At 40.6% G+C, this 21,333-nt stretch overlaps 1 protein-coding gene across 1 annotated transcript in view; it reads right to left on the bottom strand.

Moving 5' to 3' along the window:
- LOC141774047 (uncharacterized) overlaps nt 1–21,333 on the bottom strand; it is a 114,948-nt gene that overhangs the window by 26,667 nt on the left and 66,948 nt on the right. Inside the window, exons 18-33 of the mRNA XM_074646355.1 lie at nt 19,522–19,584; nt 19,400–19,444; nt 17,917–17,949; nt 13,209–13,247; nt 13,050–13,094; nt 11,148–11,183; nt 10,613–10,657; nt 9,687–9,740; nt 9,149–9,202; nt 7,014–7,076; nt 5,137–5,178; nt 3,827–3,904; nt 3,404–3,439; nt 3,150–3,203; nt 2,896–2,949; nt 2,090–2,131 (exon numbers count right to left, since the gene is read on the bottom strand). Of these exons, the coding sequence (XP_074502456.1) occupies nt 2,090–2,131; nt 2,896–2,949; nt 3,150–3,203; nt 3,404–3,439; nt 3,827–3,904; nt 5,137–5,178; nt 7,014–7,076; nt 9,149–9,202; nt 9,687–9,740; nt 10,613–10,657; nt 11,148–11,183; nt 13,050–13,094; nt 13,209–13,247; nt 17,917–17,949; nt 19,400–19,444; nt 19,522–19,584 (783 nt within the window). The remainder of the gene's footprint in view (nt 1–2,089; nt 2,132–2,895; nt 2,950–3,149; nt 3,204–3,403; nt 3,440–3,826; nt 3,905–5,136; nt 5,179–7,013; nt 7,077–9,148; nt 9,203–9,686; nt 9,741–10,612; nt 10,658–11,147; nt 11,184–13,049; nt 13,095–13,208; nt 13,248–17,916; nt 17,950–19,399; nt 19,445–19,521; nt 19,585–21,333) is intronic.

Below are 21,333 nucleotides of genomic sequence, written 5' to 3' on the forward strand. Positions count from 1 at the left end.
TTAGGGACTTCTTTCAAATCTTTGGTAAGAGCGCTTAGGATTCTTACCAGACGCTTTAACGTTTGGTAATTGGAGGTGAAGGTTTAAGTGACAAGGGAAATCTACCAGAGGAAATTAAATAAAAGCATTTCAGAAGTAAGAGAAGTGAGCGCTATTCTCATGGGCTTATTTGGGTTTTTGCTTGGGATCTGAAATACATAGAATAGTATGTTTGAAGCAGTGGTGCATCCCAGGTTTCACCGTGGTTGATCAAACTCACTTACTATGAACCAATACACAAGAGGCCATGCTTTGCCACATTTGATATGCCATAATCGATTTAGACATGCCATAACAAAAACAATCATCCTTTTCTTTTGATGAATTTAATGATAAACATATATGCCGTCATGGAGTTATGGTCACACGATAATTTAGTATTTCTATCTTTTATCTGCACGGGTTAATGTTTTATCTGTACATCAGACAGATTGTTAAGCTAATTTAAAGGGTAACTTTGGTATTTTTCAACCTGGACCCTATTTTCTCATGTTTTTGTGTCTAACTGACTAACACTAACAACAATGATTGAGATTGGTCCAGTGTTGAGGGAGAGCGCTGCAGATGACAGCTGCTCTCCCCAGCTCTTTTCAAGATGTCGCCGTGCTAGTTGGCAGTCTGTTGCAGCAGCTCCTGGTGTGTGTTTTTGATCATTAAAGTATATCTATCTATCTATCTATCTATCTATCTATCTATCTATCTATCTATCTATCTATCTATCTATCTATCTATCTATCTATCGATCTATCTATCTATCTAGCTGCTCACAGGCTGCAATGTAATCCTATTGGGGCAAGCTGGCAACGTCATTTACATCCACTAAAAGTGCTTGTTTTTTCCATGACAGGCTCTGATTGTTATTATAAGAATGGAAAGAGTCTCGCTCAAGGTGAAATCTCGTTCTGAAATCTGGTGAGGTGACGTGTTGGCGGAAGACAACGGTGGAATACATCGATGGTGGAAACGTGAGGGCCAGTGGGGCAGAGTTTGTTGTGTGAAAGCGTAGCTTAGAACCATCTAAAAAAAATGTCAAATGTCATGGCTGAATATTTAGATGATTTGGACTATGTGGATGAGGTCTTTGAAATCGATGATTTCACAACGAGACTTCTCCTTGAGCAGGACTTCGACACAATAACAATCAAACCGGATCAAGCAAAAGGTAAGAAAAACGTTTTATTTCTCTGTAGGGTCCTTTCCATAATGTTGTCAGACACTTATAATAATCTGAGCCTGTCAGTGGTAAAAACAAGCACTTTTAGTGAACATAACGTTACATTGACGTTGCTCACTTGCCCTTGCAGCTCGTTTCACGGCTGCCGGTTGCAGCGTTCACCCTCAATACTGGACCAATTTCAAAAAGTGTTGTCCCCATTAGTCACTTAGACACGAAAACATGGGAAAATAGGGTCCAGGTTGAAAATGACCAAATCTATCCTTTAATTATAATAGGGCAAACACAATGAGTGATATAACCTCATTTTCCACATCTGACACTTGACTGCTGCCCCATTAAGACGGATTGGTGCAGTATTATCATCATGCTGCATAGTCATCTCCTTATGTACAGTATATAGTTTTTTTTGCGTCTAGCATGCAGAATCCTCAAGCAAAGACAAACAAATTATTATTGACAGCTGAGAAATTGAGTGCTATGAAATAAGCTATGAAATTCTGTATGACTTTTCATATGGTGGGAGGAAAATTGCCACATTGCCATAATATTTTTTCAAAACTGAGTATGTTAACTAGCTATGTTTAATTGACAGGCTTTATTAAACATGTTGTCATACAGTATGGCTTGACTGTGCACCTGTGGTGAATGCGTTTGAGAGTATTTGAATGTCTTTTCTACACATACTTCTCCCAGTCATCCTGATGGAGGCACTCGAGGGCTTTCGCTCTAAACTGATAGCATCCATACATGAGTAAAAAAAGTACCCTTTGAAATGAACAGATATTGATAATTTAACTACTAAGCCGGGCATCCCTTTGCATGTTATTGTTTGTGGAAAAACTGTAATTATCATTAACTATGAAGATAAAATACCTTGAGTAATGCACCCATGTCTCCAACAATTGGCAGGGCAGTCTGTCAAAGGAAAAAGAAAAAGAGAAATCCATGAAACATTGCCACAGTTGTAATTTCAGAGCTGACAAATCTTTCATGTTTTGGAAATATTGTGCTGTTGTTTGTTCGGTGCAACTGCATCTGCTAAATTGCTCAAAACATCAATTTCTGAGAGCATCTTATATGCCTTTAAGGAATGTGAACATTTTTTAACAAATTTTTCATTCCGGTGTTTCATTTTCTGTTTTTATCTGCAACGCTTGAGGAAACAGTTTAATAACTTTGTTGCTGGAAGACAGTCCTCACATCTTCAAAACAGTGTTGTTCTCTGGAGCTGAGGAAAACATTTTGAATTGCAGCCCATATATCTTTTGAAAAACATAAAAATGGACAATAAATGGGTTTCATGGGTCTTTACAACACATGACTATGAATAGGTTAAAACGCTAAATTTACAAGGCTTTGATGCAGCGGCGGCGACAGCACTCGTATTGTACTCACACTACAGCTATCACAACTAAATGTTGCTTATTTGAAACACATGAAAAGACAAGAAAGAGATAAAAACATGTGCTAACAACAGGGTGCTGCCAATTTAGTCGTAAACAGCAACATTTTCCTGAGAGTGATGTTGGTTAGTGAACAGCAGGACTGGCTGTTAATTATCTTAAAAACTGGAGCTGCACTGTGAACAATGACTTTAACTTGAAGTTTAGTGAAGTAGTTCTCACTGAAGATCAGTGATGCTGAACTGCAGAAAGCAAAAATGAGATTTTCTCACTTACTGGTTCACCTGGGGGTCCGGCAGGACCCGGGGGGCCTGGCCTACCAGGGGAGCCCTTTAATTGAGACAAAGAGAAGAGTTAATAATCCTCCTGGCTATGACAGCCGACATGCAAAGGCTATAACTCTGCTTTCACACCCATCTCAGCTGGTGGGGATTTTGTGTCCAGGAGCCGGGATACATTTCAGCCGCCTTTTATCTTGCAGATGTGTGAGGGAGTGAATAAGAGTGGAAGCACAGACCGATCTCACTCACCTCTCTTCCAGAAGATCCAGGAGGGCCCGATAAACCTGGGTGTCCGCGAGGGCCCTGAAAAACACACAGATACTCGATGATTTTACAAATCTGCGTTATACAACCGGATAACAACTGATAAACAGTGCAGAAAGTTATTTGGATTGTAAAATAATCACTCATCGATGCTGCTAGTCACGGCATCGATGAGCTGAAAAACCTGTAAAAAATAAACTTTGAACATGTTGTCTGTGTGTTGTTGATTTTCCACATACCTCCGTTCCCGGCTTTCCTTGGGGTCCCATGCGGCCCTGAGAACACATCACACATCTTGTTAACACTACCTGCCCTCTGGCACCCAGGATCCAATAAAGGGATTGTGTTAGACACCTTTTGCTCTATTGATTGTCTGTCTCCAACAATCCTGTGCTTCAAAAATGAAAGCAGACTCACTCACAATCAAATCTGTGTGAGGTTCAAACTAGCGGTGAGGAGCGTATATGATGAAGGCAGAGTGCAACGCGCCAGCACCTCACAGTAATGACCAGCGTTTTCATCTGAGAGTTCATTTAATGAAATGATATTCAAAGAGGATCTCGTTCTTCAGATGCCTAAAGACTAGAATCTGGAGGTATCGTAGTTTGAACTAAATAATGAATGTGGGAGACACAGAGCAATCAATACAACATCATACTCACAGGCGAGCCTATGATGCTCTCTCCAGATTCGCCTTTGTCACCGTGGTCTCCTGGCAATCCTGGGACACCTCTCTCACCCTGAGAGAAATACAAGGGAGCAGTCAGTGGGATGTTATTGATGAGTGTAGAGCTACTGCACTGCATGATCACAGTCATTAACTATTCAAACTCTGCCAGAGCTCATTTTCCCTTTATGTTTTTGTCTATAAGGGTAAGAAACAATACTATGTTCAAGGCCAATGGCATGCATATGTTCATTATGTATTTCATTTGAACTGCGATACACAGGACGTTCAAATGTACCATTATACCTTTGATAATTGGGGCATCTTTAGTGTATTATTTAGCAAATCTGCTAACAAACTCAGCATGATATCATCACAAAACCCTGAACTCTCTACTACAGCCTTAAAGTATGTACATACAGTACGTGAGCACATTTTGATTTTGTGAAACCTAGTTAGCAAGCAAGCAAAGAGGTCTAAACCAGTCATTCACAAAGACTGGGTCGGGACCCACAGGTGGGTCGCAGGAGATTTCATTAGGGCATTTGCAGAATTTCTTCCATAGTCTTTTATTTAACATTTATATCTGCAGAACATCTTTGAGCCACATGAGGGAGCCTGAATGTTCGTATTGTTCTTTTAACATTGAATCTTATATGAAAGGCTAGTGTACATTCAGTTTGTTTTACTGATGAGAGAAAAAAAACAAGCCCGTGTTAACTCCACCTAAATGCATTTATTAAACATATCTCTTCATTAAGGCAGGTTTTAATGGTCGGTGCAGTTGTTAGCACTGTCGCCACACAGCAAGAGGGTCGCAGGTTTGAATCCGGCTTGGGGCATGTTCTCCCTGTGTTAATGTGGGTGTTCTCCGGCTTCCTCCCACAGTCCAAAGACATGCAGGTTAGGTTAATTGTTGACTCTAAAAATTGCCCGTAGGTATGAATGTCTATTTAGGTGTTCGTACTGGGAAGATTCACCTAAAAAAAATTATCTGCTGAGTTACAGACGTCTCTTTCCCAATGTAAGTCTATGGGAAAAAGTATTTTTGGGCCCAATGGCATCACGTGACGGACACGGAAGTTGCAGTACCGCCGTTTAGCCACTACAAAAGACTGGCGCACTTCCTGGGGGCTTGGTGTACCCCCAATATCAACCCACCCTTTTTGTTTGTAAATGTATTAACGTAAAACATACATAGTGTAGTTGCCATAAATAAATAAACTGACGTATCAGCAGAAGATAACATAGTGAGCAGTATAGATGGTTGTGTTGGTGATGCTTCACCACCACAGAGCTTCCTACCTTGGGCCCACGAGACCCTCTGCTTAGAGACAACCCATCGCCCTACAAAACAACAGGAAGAAGACATCAGGATATGGATTCAATGCACATTCATCAGCAATTCACTTTGAGACCCGAGGTGCAGCCATAAAAAGCTCTTCTACTGCTGGAAACAGGGATATTGAATCTGTACGAGCTACACCCAACAGTGCAGTCTGAACATCTATTGCACATCTGTCCATCCTGAGGTTTATTCCATTTTTTCCCTGTTAAAAGTTTTTTTTGGGGGGTTAATTTTTCCTAATTGTCTGTGAGGATCATAAAGGACAGAGGGTGTCGTATGCTGTACAGATTGTAAACCCCCCTGAGGCCGATTTGTGATTTGTGATACTGGGTTATATAAATAAAATTGACTTGACTTGAACACAGCGTCGCATTATGAGCTCATGTTCAATACCGTTCACAACATTTTTAATAGTTTCTGTGTACGGAGGCAGACTGATAATGCCGTACCACAGAGAAAAACCTTGATTGGAATCGAGGCCACTGTAAGCATTATTTACTGTGCAGTTCTGATGAGACATTGATTTCTGTGGTCAGCATGTATTAGTGTAACAAGTCCTACATTGCACAATGTAAATTAGATGTGCAGAAGTTGCATTTGAACGAACAGCAATTCTACAGTTTTAGGGAGAAATGTACAAATCCACTCTAAAACATAAAAACCTAAAAGTTTGGGATGTGCAAAACTTTTTGAGACTAATATAATATGATCCTTTGACTGCATTTTCTTTTTGGAAAAAAAAAGTTCCATTAGCATTATGCATTGGCACTCCACTGAAACAAATCCTTTATATCAGTACTTGAGAGTAGAGGGAGATTGCTAATCTATGCAAATAATAAAAGTCAAAAGAAACGCAAATTGCTCATTATTCATTTAAAGGCAAAATCAATAAAGTGGCATTAACTACTTGAGCAGGCTGACTCATTAAAGACCCTCAGACCATCTGCATTAACTTCTGTTTACTGCCTTTTCCCTTTCTTTGTCTTACATAACAAAGACCTTAAAATGTTGAGAATCCATTTTCCTCCAAACAGAAAATGACGTTCGTAAAAGACTATCAGGGTTTATGCAGAAGGACGTCTGCTCCAAACAATAGACAGCTCTCTTTGTTTAGCTTTTGAACTGTGTAACGACATAAGAGGTCATTGACCTGCTGTAAACATCTCCCCTTGACACTTGTACACACATATATAACCCTCTCCTCCAATCCCGCCGCTCCGATTTTCACGGTGCTGGAGTACATTAAAGAGGTTTAAATACTTCTGCCTGAATGCAATCTTTCCCTTATTACTCCGTTCAACTGAACACATTACCCCCTTGCTTGATGAGTACGTCTGCTGTCGGGCCTAATGTTCACTTCAGTGTTTCCACACACAAACAAACATGATTGTTTAAAGCCATGGAGCACTTGCCGGTGATTGAGGAGTGCGAGCGCCTTCAACCAGGACTGATGCCGCGGCTGCACATGTGCCACCTTTTTGGGGATGCTATAATGAACATTTCTATATGCAAAGCCATGTCCATAAAAGAGAGTGCTTCAACAGCTATAAGCTCCAAAGTGGGAGGATAGGTGATTACCCAGACTGGGGTTATCCAATGGTGGATTACTTAATGGCATTGCATCTCCATAATGTCATGGCAGCTAGAGGAGCTAGTTTGATGTACCATGTCTGCTGCTGTTCCAGCTGTGTGCAGATGATATGCTTTGTGAACTTCTGTTGTATTGTTGTTTTGCTGTTCTACACAGTTTCTACTTTTCCGTCCTGTGACTCGAGGGCTGAAGCCAACAAGGTCAGATGAAAGTGACTCTGTCTAAACTTGATATGGTACCCACCATATATCCACCTCCAGGCTCACCCTTAGGTCCCGGTGGTCCCATCGCTCCACCAGAGTCCCCCTACAAAACAGAAGCACAGACAGTATTCACCAGTTTCTCCACAAACAAAATGTTAGACTGGCTCTGTCATCTCAACAATGCAAAGGAAATGCTGTATTACACATAGGGAGGTGAACAAAGAAGAGTCTGGAGGGTGAAGCAGCCATTTACCAGGATCATTTTGCACATCAATAGGCATAAACATTAACATTGTTTGTTACTGTAGAGGGGGCAGCTTTCGGTGCTGCATGGACTCTTACAAAACCATCAAGTTTGTTGGTTGGAAATTGCTGTCGACAAGGCAGAAACAGCAGCGTCTGCGTTGTATTTCCTGACTCAAATATATTTGGTGACTCTTGTCATGGATACAATTAAGCATATATCTCGTCTCCTTTCTTTGAAAGGTGAGAAGCTAAGGATTATGAATCCATTGAAAGTAAACTCATTTCTATTACCATTCCAGAGTAAATGGAGATGCAATATGGTATATAATCTAAATTTCAAACGTACCACCATTATAACCAAGATCCCATGGATAATAATGCAATTGAGTGTCTTCTCCTAGTCTTTACTCCAATTGTAACTTTAAATTTGAATAAAATACACCATATATGATACAATTTATAAAGATGTACTCAGGCGGTCTCCGTGTCACAACGATTCTTAGTTTCAGGTGATTATACACTAATGAAAACATAGTTAGGGCCAGAGCACCGACAACGTCGGGCCAGCGAAGGCCCTATTGAAACTGTAAGGAATAGTATTTTTCTTTTTCTTCTCTCTAATGAATCGCCTTTTTGAGGCCTTTGCCATGCCCCAAAGGTTGTTAAACTTGGCAAACTTACCAGAAGCGGTGAAAAAAATTATATTTTAAGGGTCCTGGGCTTGGGTGTTGCAAAATGGCTCGCTAGCGCCCCCTAGAAAATTGGAAAAATTGAGCCCCTCGCTCCAGTTTCACCTACATGTATAACATTTGGCAGACAGATGTAAGATGTGGAGACACAAAAAAAAGCCTCTTGGAGGTATGCCCAAAACTCAACAGGAAGTCAGCCATTTTGAATTCAATGTGCTATTTTCGCGTTTTATAGGCCGTGTACTTTAACGAACTCCTCCTACAGATTTAATTAGATCGACTTGAAATTGCGGATCGGTCGTTTGGTCCACCATGGGATGTAGGATGAATCCTACTGGCTTTGGTGATGAGTTTTTCTGTCGCTGCATCATGAGGGCAAAATTTCAATTTGCCCAATACTTCAGTTTATGATCAGATGCCTGAAAAGCCAACATCATTCCCATTAGTCTCAGCTGTGTTATGCCTTTAGTGTTAATTAGTAAATATTAGCATGCAAACAGGCTAAACTTTGATGATGAACATAAACATTATCTCCTAAAAATCAGCATGTTAGCATAGTAACTGTGAGCATTACGTTAGCATTTAGCTCAAAGCGCCGCTGTGCCTATGAAAAGAACAGAGCCTGTTAGGCAGATTTCTTTCTCCACAGAGCTTGGCTAGAGCTAGGCCCCCTGCTCCCAGTCTTTATGCTTAGCTACTGTCTTCTGGCTCCAGCTTCATATTTAGCATACAGACACTGTTTGTTTTTATTCACATGTATTTATAGACTACACAAATGTTCAACCGGAGCTGCCTCTTGGATCAGAAGTAATGTCAGCACAGCAAAGATGACAAAGGAGGATTATAAATGTGAATGGGTGTAGGAGGCTTCAGCTCTTGAGGTTTCATTTCTCTGCCCTTGAGTGTAACAGAGTGACTCAAGTGGGCGGGGAGTCTTGAGTGCAGCTTTTCTTTATTTTGACATGTGACAAACACCATCAAATATGCATGTCAACCGCGCACACTTTCAGCACGGCGTTTGGAACAAATCCTACTCCGAGAAGAAATGTGTGTACAAATAACAGAGTACTTCGAGGCGTCAGAGTTGGGAACACAAAGTTACAACGTGATTGAGAATGGCATGCAGGGCGAGTAATCTGAAAGGTGTCTTCACAAGTTGTCTAGCATGTTCAACGTGTGATAAAACATCATAGCGTCATATTTCTCTTTGAGGTGAAAACTTGATTTGAAGTTTACCTACCTTTTCTCCTTTTAGGCCATCTCTCCCAAGCACCCCTGACTCCCCTGGCGAGCCCTGTAAATAGTGGTGAAAAGAGACACATCTATCACCAGGCCTTCATCTCCTCACACACATTTATCTCCTCCTCCTCACTGCTTCAGCGGGCTGCCGTGTTCCAACATAATTTCCCTTAGCCAGGATTTATGAAATGCCTCTTTTCCCTCCCTGCTTTTGAGTAAAGACAGATGCTCATTACCGAAGCAGGTGTGGAGAACAGATTGAGCCTCTGCCTCCGTTCCTGGCATAAAGCGCTTAGATTTGCCTCTTTCCACTAATTAATTCTTAAATTTGATTACTGATCGTCTGTGTAAAAATTCTGGACTTTTCTCCCTACTTCCTCTCTGTCCCTGCCTGTTGAGGTTTATCTGTTTATCTCTCTCTTTCATTTTGGCAGGCTGACTTAGAGAGTAGAGGATATGGCAAGGTGACAGATAAGGCAATGAAAGAAAGGAAGGAAGGCTTGACATGAAGTGCTGGTGTCTAGCGCCAATATACTTACTGGCTCGCCTGGGAGTCCTGGGAGTCCAGTGGGTCCAGGCAGGCCTTGCTTGCCCTGGCAAAACACAAAGGAAAACCAATACTTTGGGCTATTTTCTCCCTTTGTTTGGTGACAGAATTGCCTGGGCTTTCAAATAATACAGCCCAGCCAGCAACACTGTGGACACGACTTTCCAGAGTTTTTCAAATAGCAGTGTTGTTTAAGTGCAGCCCCTGCTACCTTTTTTAATAAACCGTGGTAGTTTCACGGCAATTACTGTATGCCGAGGACATCATCCTGACTGAGCAGCAGTAGGTTTGCACGCACATGTTATTTCATATACGAGCTTATATCCTGGTTATGCTGTTATTCCAGATAAGCTCTTTATATGCGTTCCCCTTTTCGACTCATTATTGTCTTTGTGTAAACTGAACGATCCACACATTACCATGGAAACTGAGCTCATGTCGAATGACAACAACTGAGAAAAGGAGTATACAAGCATCAGTATCTGGCTGCTATCTATATACCCATTTTCATGATTGGGATAAAAAAGGTATCTGCATTATCATGACTTTTATAATATTTCCATGAACGGAGTTCTCAAGTATCCTCAATTAGAAGAGTCAAGAGTTCAGTTCAAATCATTTCAATGAGTTGGTTTACAGTGAATGCATTTACAATACTTATGTAAACATAAATGTGTTAAAAGTGTAATATGCAATTATGATTATGATCAAGTTTTCCAAGTAACAACATCAAATTATCTAAGATAAAGTCCAACTCTTAAAAGATAAAAATTTAAGGGATTACTTTCTTCCAGTTTTGTTAAAGACCCAAAAGAATTGAAACCTTTGTCTCACTGCTGTTTATGTTCAGCAGGTTTGTGTCTCCGTTTGACCTGCTGTAAGTGGCACAGCTGACATGAAATAAATACAAAGACTCACCTCTGGTCCTTGATCTCCCTTGAGTCCTGACGGCCCGATGTATCCCTGTTACAGCACCAACAAAGGGTGAGTGAGAGGTATGATGGAGGCAGGAAAATGGAGGAGAAAAACGTTAGGCATGTCACAGTAGAATATCTGAATTCAATAAATACAAAAGACTGGAGAGGCACAACAGAAAGGTCCTCTTTAGTCACAACTGGAAGAGAATTACTGTGGTTTGTCAGTAGAAATGTTAGGCTCTCTGACAACAGCTCAAGAACACCCAAATGGATATCTCTAATCTCTGGCATGTTGTAGTGCTACTGTCGAGTGAAGGACTTACTGTATGTCAAAGAAAGAATATTTTTTACAATAAAAAGGGCTTTGATCAACTCCTTACACCCCTACGCTGCTCTGACCGCTGTTGCACTGACATCGTGGAAGGCAACACAGAGTGCTACTCAATGGACATAAAAGACTTTGGTGCCTTATTTTGTTGGCAGTGGATATTGATGCTGAAGTTCTAGTGCAAATGCCAAGTCTTTCAACAAGTTACCTTGAAGCCTTGCGCTCCTTGAGTTCCTCTCTCCCCCTATAGAAAGTACAGGAGTTAGACAACCATCATTTCTCAAGACGTGCATAAAAGAAATAGTCATGTAAGCCATTCCTCCTGCTGACTGGGGTTAGGTTTAAAACAATGTCCTCAAGGATCTTCATGAAGTTATCTTTCATATTGTGTGAAGGTTAAGAACAGTGTTTCCTTTGCTAAGTTTGCCTCTTTGCTCTGAGAATGTGAATACAATCAAAGCAGTAACTTTCTCACACAAAAAATTACCTCTGAGATACGGAACAGTTTTTGCTATGCTGAGTGTTTGGTTTTTATATGCCCGATATAATTCAGTAAATTCATTTCATGCAGATTCTTGTGTCTCTACATGTAATTTCTTTTTTCTTTTTCATTAAGCTGACAGTCTTTCGATGTTTGCTGCATCGGTGGCCTTTGTGGATGCGTCTGTTGTTTTGAGGTCCAAACAATAATTGTACGCCAATTTATTTTGTGCTCCACCTCTGCGGAGCACAAAGGCCCTGTTCACATCTGGCATTTACATGAGTCTTGGGTGATCCGACCACAAGTGGACAGCTCCAAGTACAGGTGTGAATGCACTCAAGATGCATTGAGGACGCATTGAGATCCGATCGCTCGGACCATATTCTGGGGTGTCTGGGCCGAATATGGCCACATTCTTTCAGCAGTGTGTACGCAAATGTGTCCTGGGCCACAATAAGGACCGCCTACTCAACTAACGTCATCTGTGTAAGCGGAAGTACGTACTCATTCATTCGCCAATGCCGTTATATTAAAGTGCGACGACAGGCAACAACAATGGGCAAAATCTAAAATTGTGTAATGCCGGGCACACACTACACAAGAATCAAGCTGATTTTGGGCTTGATTCCCCCCTCCCAGCAATCATCAGCAAAGCCCAGATTCAAATATTTGTGATCGGATCTCCTGTTATGTGTGGGGAGCCCTGAGGACAGCCGATGATGCGGTGACGTGGGAGAGAACGATAGCCAATTGGGAACCTAGCTGTCTGAAGTAGGAAGGACAACAACCGCCATCATTACGGCCGTGGCTAATGCATGAGCTAATGCAAAACGTGAAGCATAAAGTAGAAGTAAGATGGACCACTGAAATGGAGAACAACCTTATTGATTTGTGACAACAACACAAGTTTTTATTTAACGTGTCTCAACGTCGTCCGCCATGTTTGTTTACACTAATGTCAAGAGAGATTTTGCGAGATCTCCGGTTTTGAGAATCGGGACTCATGACTGAATCTGTTAGTGTGTGTTGTGATCTTTTGTCCAAATTGTTGCTCACCACACACTATAGGAACAAAAACGGTAAAATGTAACAACAGATGTTGAAAATGTGAGAGACCCCACACATAACAACATGTTATAAGATTTGAAAAATTCTTTAGTGTGGGCCAGCCTTAAGGTGGCTTTGTCCACAACGTGTTGTTAAAAACAACAATGCATTTGGTCTTTGCAAAATGATGTACGTGTTCATATATGTATGCATATATATGCATATAGAGTGGGGAAGTGAGATCCGATCACAAGTGGTCACTCGAGACGCATGTTACACATCCTGATGCAAGGCATGACCTGACGCACTTAGAGCTGTCCCCTTGTGATCGGATCACCCAAGACGCACGTTAATGCCCGGTGTGAACAGGGCCAAAGACGACATTGAAATCATCTGAACAGCAGGTGATGTTCAATTGCTCTTTCCTAATCCTTCTGAAATTGTTTGATATTACATAAGAAATGGAAACATGTTTTCACGCTGTGTTGTCAAATACTGGATGCAATGAAAACTGACTGAAATACTGACTTTCTTATGGTTAAATTGTCTTCACTGGGAAATATAATGAGGGAAAATATTTACCTCATCTCCCTTTTCTCCCTTTTGGGTCTTCTCCGTCATTTCCTCCTCAAACACAAGGGAAAAATGATCACTTCAGAATCTGACTCAAGTGTGAATTGTGTACAATTTGAAGAGGAACCACAGAACATTTCAAGTTTTATGTTATAAACAGCTGCTTACTGTTCCAGAGAGCAGTCTTAATCCTTGAGCTGTCACCACCTAGAAGTAATGAAAAAGACACAGTGTTCCCTAAACAGTCTCTAATGATCTCGTAATTACTGCAAGTAAAAGCTGTTGATTGGCTTTAAAGGCAATATAAACATAACATTTATTTCTTGTTTCACAAATATATAATAAATCACTATCTAGGTAGAATCAGTAAAGCTGAGAAATGGGTTGACAGGGCCACTGGGCAGAGCATTTTACAACAAAACTAAATGAAATGAAAAGGGGGAAAGGTCAAGTCCAACCAGCTGAGGTGGACGAGATACTGGAAACTATTACGGGCGAAGATAAGAAATGTCGACATTAAAGTCCCGAATCAAAGCAGCAATTACTGGGATTCAAAGTGTTTCTACAGAGCTACCTGATCCTCATATCATTCTTTGTACAGGTTACACGTCAAATAAAAAATCTGGTATTAACATCACAGCAGATCAGAATACAATCTGATAGCACTTGATCAAATAGAAATACAGGTCTAAATACATCCAGGACACACAGAGGATTAATTGCTATTCAATAGGGGTGGTGGTAAAATCAATACAGCCTAGTATCGCGACATTTTGCTTGGCGATATTTTACCGATACACAGACGTCAAGTAGATATGTCAAGATATTCTGTCTTTCAGAGGTTGAAGCGGGGTTAGTCTTAAAGCTAGAGTGAAGGTACTGGTATCATATGAAACTAGAAAAATCGGAGGAATCGATTGGTACCAACCAAGTCATGTTAGGCTGTCGAACCCAAAAAACGCTCCAAGTTACATTAAATTTTGGCTTGGCCATTTTCAAAGGGGTCCCCCTGACCTCTGACCTCAAGATATGTGAATGAAAATGGGTTCTATGGGTACCCACAAGTCTCCCCTTTACAGACATGCCCACTTTATGATAATCACATACAGTTTGGGGCAAGTCATAGTCAAATCAGCACACTGACACACTGACAGCTGTTGTTGCCTGTTGGGCTTCAGTTTGCCATGTTATGATTTGAGCATATTTGCTGTATGCTAAATACAGTACCTGTTTTGTGTTGTAATTGATTTCCAATAATAAATATATACATATATTTGCATAAAGTTGCATATTTGTAATACTCCCATGTTGATAAGAGTATTAAAAACTTGACAAATCTCCCTTTAAGGTACATTTTGAACAAATGTGCGATCAATTTGCGATTAATCGCGATCAACTTAAGAAAATCATGCAATTAATCGGGAGTAAATATTTGAATCGATTGACAGCACTTACGTAAACACATTTGTAATCCACATATTTACAAACAGAAAAATTATCTTTAGCATGCCAGTTGTCTAATGGATGTTCGAACCACTTTAAAAATAATGAAGTTGTCTCTAAAATGCAGTTTTAAGAGTGGTCACAATCATCTCAGCACACCAGGGAGAGGTGGAATGGTGCAGTCACTGATGATACAATTGATTGTTTCAGTTGGACTTGCTCATGATCCCATCAGCGCTGACACTGGAAACTGTACAGATTAACAGCAGGTGGTAAAGGCATTACCACATACAATCTGCATTTCAGATGCAGAATTAAATGTTGGTGTAAACTGCCCAAAAGGTTTCAAAAGGTGAGGCCAATTTAAAGCCTAATGCAAAGTCTGGAGAGCAAATCTTATTATATCCATCTATAATCATCAGAACTCATTATATCTAAATGTCCTCGGGCCTTTTGTGTTGTATTAACCACATGTTTCACCCCCCATATGCAGTTATAACCGGTTCAGTCTTGGGTGATTTTAGCATAATGATACAAGAAGCAAGAGACAATAGAAGCAATCTTGGAACTGAAAGACACATCCAGATGGGGAAAAAATGTCGGTGCCCCGTGGCACTTCAATTTTGGAAAGATGTGCCTTCTAGTGAGATCATTGGTTTCTTCCCCTATTTTTTTCCCATTTTTTTTTTTTTTTCTTTGTCCACCTGTGCAGAGTAATGTGTGCCAGTGAGCCCTTTGAGAGTGTTGCTGTGATTAAGAGCTATCCAAATAAAATTTACATGAACCCCTCCTTCAGCAGCACTGGTCAAAATAACCTTCAGCGCGGCACTGTCTCGGTGGAGTGTCTGCATAATCAGTCAACCTTCAACCTGCAGTCACTCACCAGAGCAGCTGCTGTCAGTTTTCTTCCCTCAGATGCTGAACAGTGTCTCAGTGCCATCGCTATGTGACCACATCAGAAATGTCTGTTTTCTCAAGAAAAGTGAAATACCGCATAGAACCTTTTATTCAACATAACTTGGAAAAACAGATTCAGTTTAATAGGTTATAAAACTCTATTGTAAAGCAATAACTGGCAGCAATAAAAACAGGACAGTCTCTGGGCTGAAAAGACTGTTTTGCCACTTTAAGGGCGTTTGGGGAGGGGGGGGAGGTTGGGGAAGTGATGGCCGTGCATGCCTGTAAGCCCACTGCTCCTCCCCGTCACTAATAAACAGAGGCACAAGAAGGTTTATGAAGGGAGGGTAATGATCCAAACCCTTGCTTCTGCTGTGTAAGGGAAATCAATGCTTAACTGCCAAAATTATCTGCCGCGGGAAAGCAGAGCATAGACAGAGACTGGCACTAAATATTCAAACAGCCTCATTTATCAAATGACTAATGTTTTCCCCTCTGCTGTGTGCTATAGTACTGTATACACCTCCTATATCCTGGGTGGCCCGTACCTCACTACACAACAACAAACACAACTCCGTTTTGATAGAACATTTCTTTATCTTGCTCCCCCAGTTGAAACGAAATTTAGGGAAGAGACAACTATTCAAAACTAATTGCAAAGCAAGACCTCGGTGTTTTGAAAAGCCATTAAAACCGCCTCCACTGATATCTATTATTATTAAGGGAGTAGACTTTCTGTTGGTTAGACAGAAACCAGTGAAACCAGTGGAGGGTGAGCGATATTTGTTCGCTATATAATTAAGTTGTCAAATTTCCATATGAATCGCTTGTTAACTAGCAATGAGAATGTGAATAAGAATGAAAGCCATCAAACTTTGTTTCCAAGCTCATGTCTGAAGCCTTCAGAGGTTTAATACGCAGCAAGTCTTTAGAAACAAAACCCATTATGACAGAGTCACTGAAATGTCAAACCCCCTCACTTTGTGACACGTGAGCTCCAACACCATGTTTTCATTTGACATTTTTTATACTTTCATTTCTATTTTTGTTTTTTAAAAAAGGGTACTCATAGTTGCAGCATGTCTTTAGTGTCATTACTGCCCCCTCGCAGATCTTTTACTGATTTGTCACAGCGTGTTTTTGACTTTAAAATGTCAGGTTCCATCATCCCAACACCACCCACCCTGTGTCACCTTCAGCGTACATCAGACAGCCACCGTGACGTCAGGGTTTCTCCGCTTTTATCTGTTTCTCCACTAAAAGTGCCACTATTGTATTTAGTGTCTTCCAACAAAAATCCTTTTACTATAATTTACATAATGAACATTTAAACAGGTCATGTCCTGCACAGCCCCCATTAATTCACACTATGAAGATTTTTTTGTTCCAAGCGAAAGATTATGACATCAGTGGGTGATGGCTAGTGCAAATGTGTTAATTTGATACTCGATAGGAAGAGGAAATCACAGTTGACAGCTTTCAGTGCCTGTGCAAGCTCTTTTGTGCATATTTCTTTGCTGTGTACATTTAAAAAAAAAAAAAAGGAGAGCACTCACTGGGAGGTTGCTGCCAAATATCAGTGAGTTCATTACCTTAAAAAAAGGAGGCTCTTCCTTGGAGAAATTCAACAAAACTAATCTCAACTACCTTGAAAAGGCTGCCCATGTTTCATGCCCTTTATCAACACCGATCCACTGTTCATAGAGAAAAAAACATATATTTTTATTTAAAACTACATATCTAAAGATAGAACAAATCTGCAGGCTTGTCAAAGAATGGAAATTGGTTACAAGATGACATGCCACCATGTTGGAGGTGTGACAGCAGGAGTAAACAATGCACTGCTGTTGGTTTCTCCTCCCTGGTACCCAATTTTTTAACCACTTTCTGATGCACAAATATATGACATATTTTAATGTTGGCCCAAGCTCATGCCCAACAGCTGTCAGTGTGCTGACTTGACTATGACTTGCCCCAAACTGCATGTGATTATCAAAAATATGGGCATGTCTGTAAAGGGGAGACTCGTGGGTTCCCATAGAACCTATTTTCATTGACATATCTTGAGGTCAAAGGTTAAGGGACCGTTTGAAAATGCCCATGCCAGTTTTTCCTCTTCAAAAATGTAGCCTAAGTTTGGAGCGTTATTTAGCCTCCTTGACGACAAACTAGTATGACATGGTTGGTACCAATGGATTCCTTAGGTTTTTCTAGTTTCATATGATGCCAGTATCTTCACTCTTGTGTTAAAACTCTAATGTTGAGTCCGCTATAACCTAAAAATCACAAGTTGCGTTAATGCATTAAAGAAATTAGTGGCGTTAAAAAATGTTTGTGTTAAAGCTTCAGTAGGCAGTATAGTTTTGGCATCATTGGGCAAAAATTCCTCTGCAGCTTTAACTTTGACAAAGCTGTAATAATTTATTTTGGTGTTAGTCATCCAACATGATATGGTGTCTCTTATGGCAAAATCTCATAATAACTGACAATGAATGATATTCTGTAAGGTGGTCTTTCTCCACTATATTGTACTTACGGGACCAGGAGGACCAGGAGGGCCAACATCACCCTGGAAATACAACACAAACATAATATTAATCACTACGTATAAGATACTGATAGACAGAGGGACAGACAGCGACAAAAACAGGCACAAAAATAGAAAAAAATACACAGCATAAAAATTTCACTCGAGAAACTACTTCTGAGAGCAAGTTGCCACAGGTGACCTCAAACAGCTACATCAATAGGTTTTGGAGCAACAATAAAGGAGGCAATAACATGATCAGACTTCAGAGAAAACGCCGGCTAACTCAAATGATGTGAAAAGAGCCATGAGGTGAGAGGAAAGAAAACACTGGAGAAAAGCCTTCTTCAATGGCGTGCATTTCATGTGCATCATATAGAATGATAGCGTGTGTGTATATATACTTTAATGGGCGTGTTGGGCGCTCCAGGGAACCATAGACGGTTCTTAATTGTGATGCATTGCATTTGGGAGCCTCCACTCTTCCATTCATAATTTACAAGCTATAACTTTCGTGCTTTTAATAAAACAAGAAAACACAGCACAACATCTGCGTAGATAGAGTACCATAAACAACTAAAAAGCACTCTGAGAATACACGCCGTACCATACTGAGCCTATACACAATCCTCTAAATGTGCAATTTTAATGACAGAAAAAGGTTTTTAAATCCCAACTGGATCAAAATACACACAATGATAGACAATCATGCAGATTTTTGGAGAATACCTAAATCCTCGGGACATATGGACTTCCAATATACCATGATTTATTACCATGTTATATATTTAAACATGTTTGGCTACCTTGCCATCGTCAGGTAAAGGTTTTTAGCCATGCTAGGGGGCATGGCTCTAGAGATGGCGATGTCGCTCGGCCCATCAGTTGGTTCTAGACGGAAATATCACAGCTTGATGGATTGCCAAGACATTCATGGTTCCCAGAAGATGATTCCTACTGACTTTTTCCTCTGGCGTTATCATGAAGCTGACATTTTGGGGTTTTAGTGAAATATCTCGACAACTATCGGATGGATTGTCATGGAATTTGGTACACATATCCATGACGCCCATACGATGAATTCTAATGACTCTGGTGATCCTTTGACTTTTCATCTAGTGCCACCAGAAGGTAAAAATTGGTAGGGTCAGTGATCTTGAGAAACTAACAAGAGTACACTAGATTTTTTTGAAAATCATACAACCGAAAAACCCAGCCCAATGTTGCCAATTCTTTTCCAATGAAAGTAGATAGCAGCACTAGCTGCACCCGTCCCTTCAGGCCTCCCTCCAAAGCCAATCCCCCAAAATTATCTTGGCTATTGTTAGTATTCAAAGCTATCAAGCAAAAGGTACCTTTGCCACACCAATTATATCACTTGAACCTCACTTACCTCCACCAGCTCTTTCTCTGCTTTCCTCAGCTCTGCTCCCCCCCCCCAAACAAACAGAGGAACTCATCATGTATGACACTTGACATTGATGTGACTTACTTTTTGTCCTTTCATCCCGCCAGCCCCTTCGGCACCTGGCTGACCCTGAGGGAGGAGGACTTGGTTAATGACTCTGTAACATGATGGCACTGTAAATGTCACTGCAGGAAAAATATACGTACAGAGTCTCCTCGCTCTCCTTTGTCCCCTTTCCCCTCCGGGACTGCAGACTCACCCCTCTCCACCTGTATGTGAACAGAGCAGATCATTGACAGTGACTGACAGCAGAGGCAGGGAAAAAAGACAGAAAGCTCAGAGCGTGAAACTTAGGCAAGGGCAAACGTCATGAATGAGTAATCAGAAAAACACACAGCACATTGTGATATCTCAGAAACAGTTTGCAATCATGGTAGGAAAAAAGCTGGTGTGACTTTGTGACACTGGTGTTGAAAGTCTAGCAGGATAATGATAAACTCAAGCCCCTGTTGCATTGCAGCACGTTTCCATGTTAGAATCATTCCCCTGTCTGCCAATAGATGGCACTTTATGACTGCTGGTGAGCCGTCCTCAGAATATTTTTAATAGGATTTCTTCCTGTCAGTTATGTGGAGAGTACTCTAAGCAAACATAACTGTAAAACAAATGTACTTGCACCTTGGACAAGGCACACAGTGACTGAATAATTAAAAAGATTTGTGATAGAACGTTGCCAGCGGAAGACTGATCATACTGTATGCATTTCCCACCTTCTTATTACCAGCCATTACTTTAGCTACATAGCCTATATGTGTTAAATGATTCACCAAATGCATCTGGAGTAGCAGAAATGCAGTGTTTCACATATTCAGACACGCTTAATAAAGCTCATTCGTCGTGGTATTTTCGTTCTTTTCCAAACACACATAACAGAGCACCAAAAAAATAGCTTGTTCATCAAAGATTATTGTTTTTTTGTATGACATGTGTGCAGATTTGCAGGGAAACGCTTCAGAAACTACGACATTACGTAGCATCTGTTTAGCAATCTGAGAAGACAGAGAGACGTCTGAAAAAGGTTGCAGCTTATTTGCACACTCCTTAGCGGCGCTTGGACTCTAACAAATAATAATTGCCATTCAGCTTCGGCCCCTCCCCCGCGCCTTCCACTCGCTAACGGCAGCCGCTGTGATACCATTCATTTAATGAGTTATAGTCACTGTTTCCTCGTCCAAATTATGAGCTGTTATTAAGTCAGCACACTGCTGCGATGTATGAACAGATGGATTGTCCTATTAATATTTTAGGCGGGGAGGACGGACTAGTGGCAAAATTGACTTTGAGTACTAATTGAATTCTGTTCAGCTTTATCAACCACATGGGAACTCATGATTTCACCACCATAATCTTACCATAATCGTATCAACTATATCACTGTTTTCATGCTATCAGTCAGAGGCCTTTTTCTTAAAGAGGACCTATTATGCTTATTTTCAGGTGCATGCTTGTACTTTGGGTTTCTACTAGAACATGTGTACATGCTTTAATGTTCAAAAAACACTTTACTTTTCTCATACCGGCTAAACTGCAGCACCTCTTTTCACCCTCTGTCTGAAACTCTGTTTGAGCTGTTTGGATTATTGCAGAAAATAAGCTCTGTGGCAAACAAACGTTTATGATGCTTAAACGTTTTGTTCCGTAAAATAATCTCCACAAATGAACACCACGTTTATGATTTTTGAAGAGTGAATGCAATCGGCAAAAGTATAAAGCTAACGTTAGGCTATAAATGAACTACACCACGGTCGCATGAACGCAAGTATACACAATGACGTTGTTAAGGCGGACGAGCCGGTGTGATGACGTTTTGTAGTCTCATATAGCAACTTATGTTAGCAGCTACCTGTTTTAAGACAAATAAAAGCTTAAAAATTCACGAGTGGGATATTTATTGATGTATTTTATATTGTAGAACAAAAAAATCTAACTATCATCTAACTAAAAATCCATTGACTTTG

The sequence above is a fragment of the Sebastes fasciatus genome, chromosome 9 (genome assembly GCF_043250625.1).
Source record: "Sebastes fasciatus isolate fSebFas1 chromosome 9, fSebFas1.pri, whole genome shotgun sequence".
NCBI lineage: Eukaryota > Metazoa > Chordata > Actinopteri > Perciformes > Sebastidae > Sebastes > Sebastes fasciatus.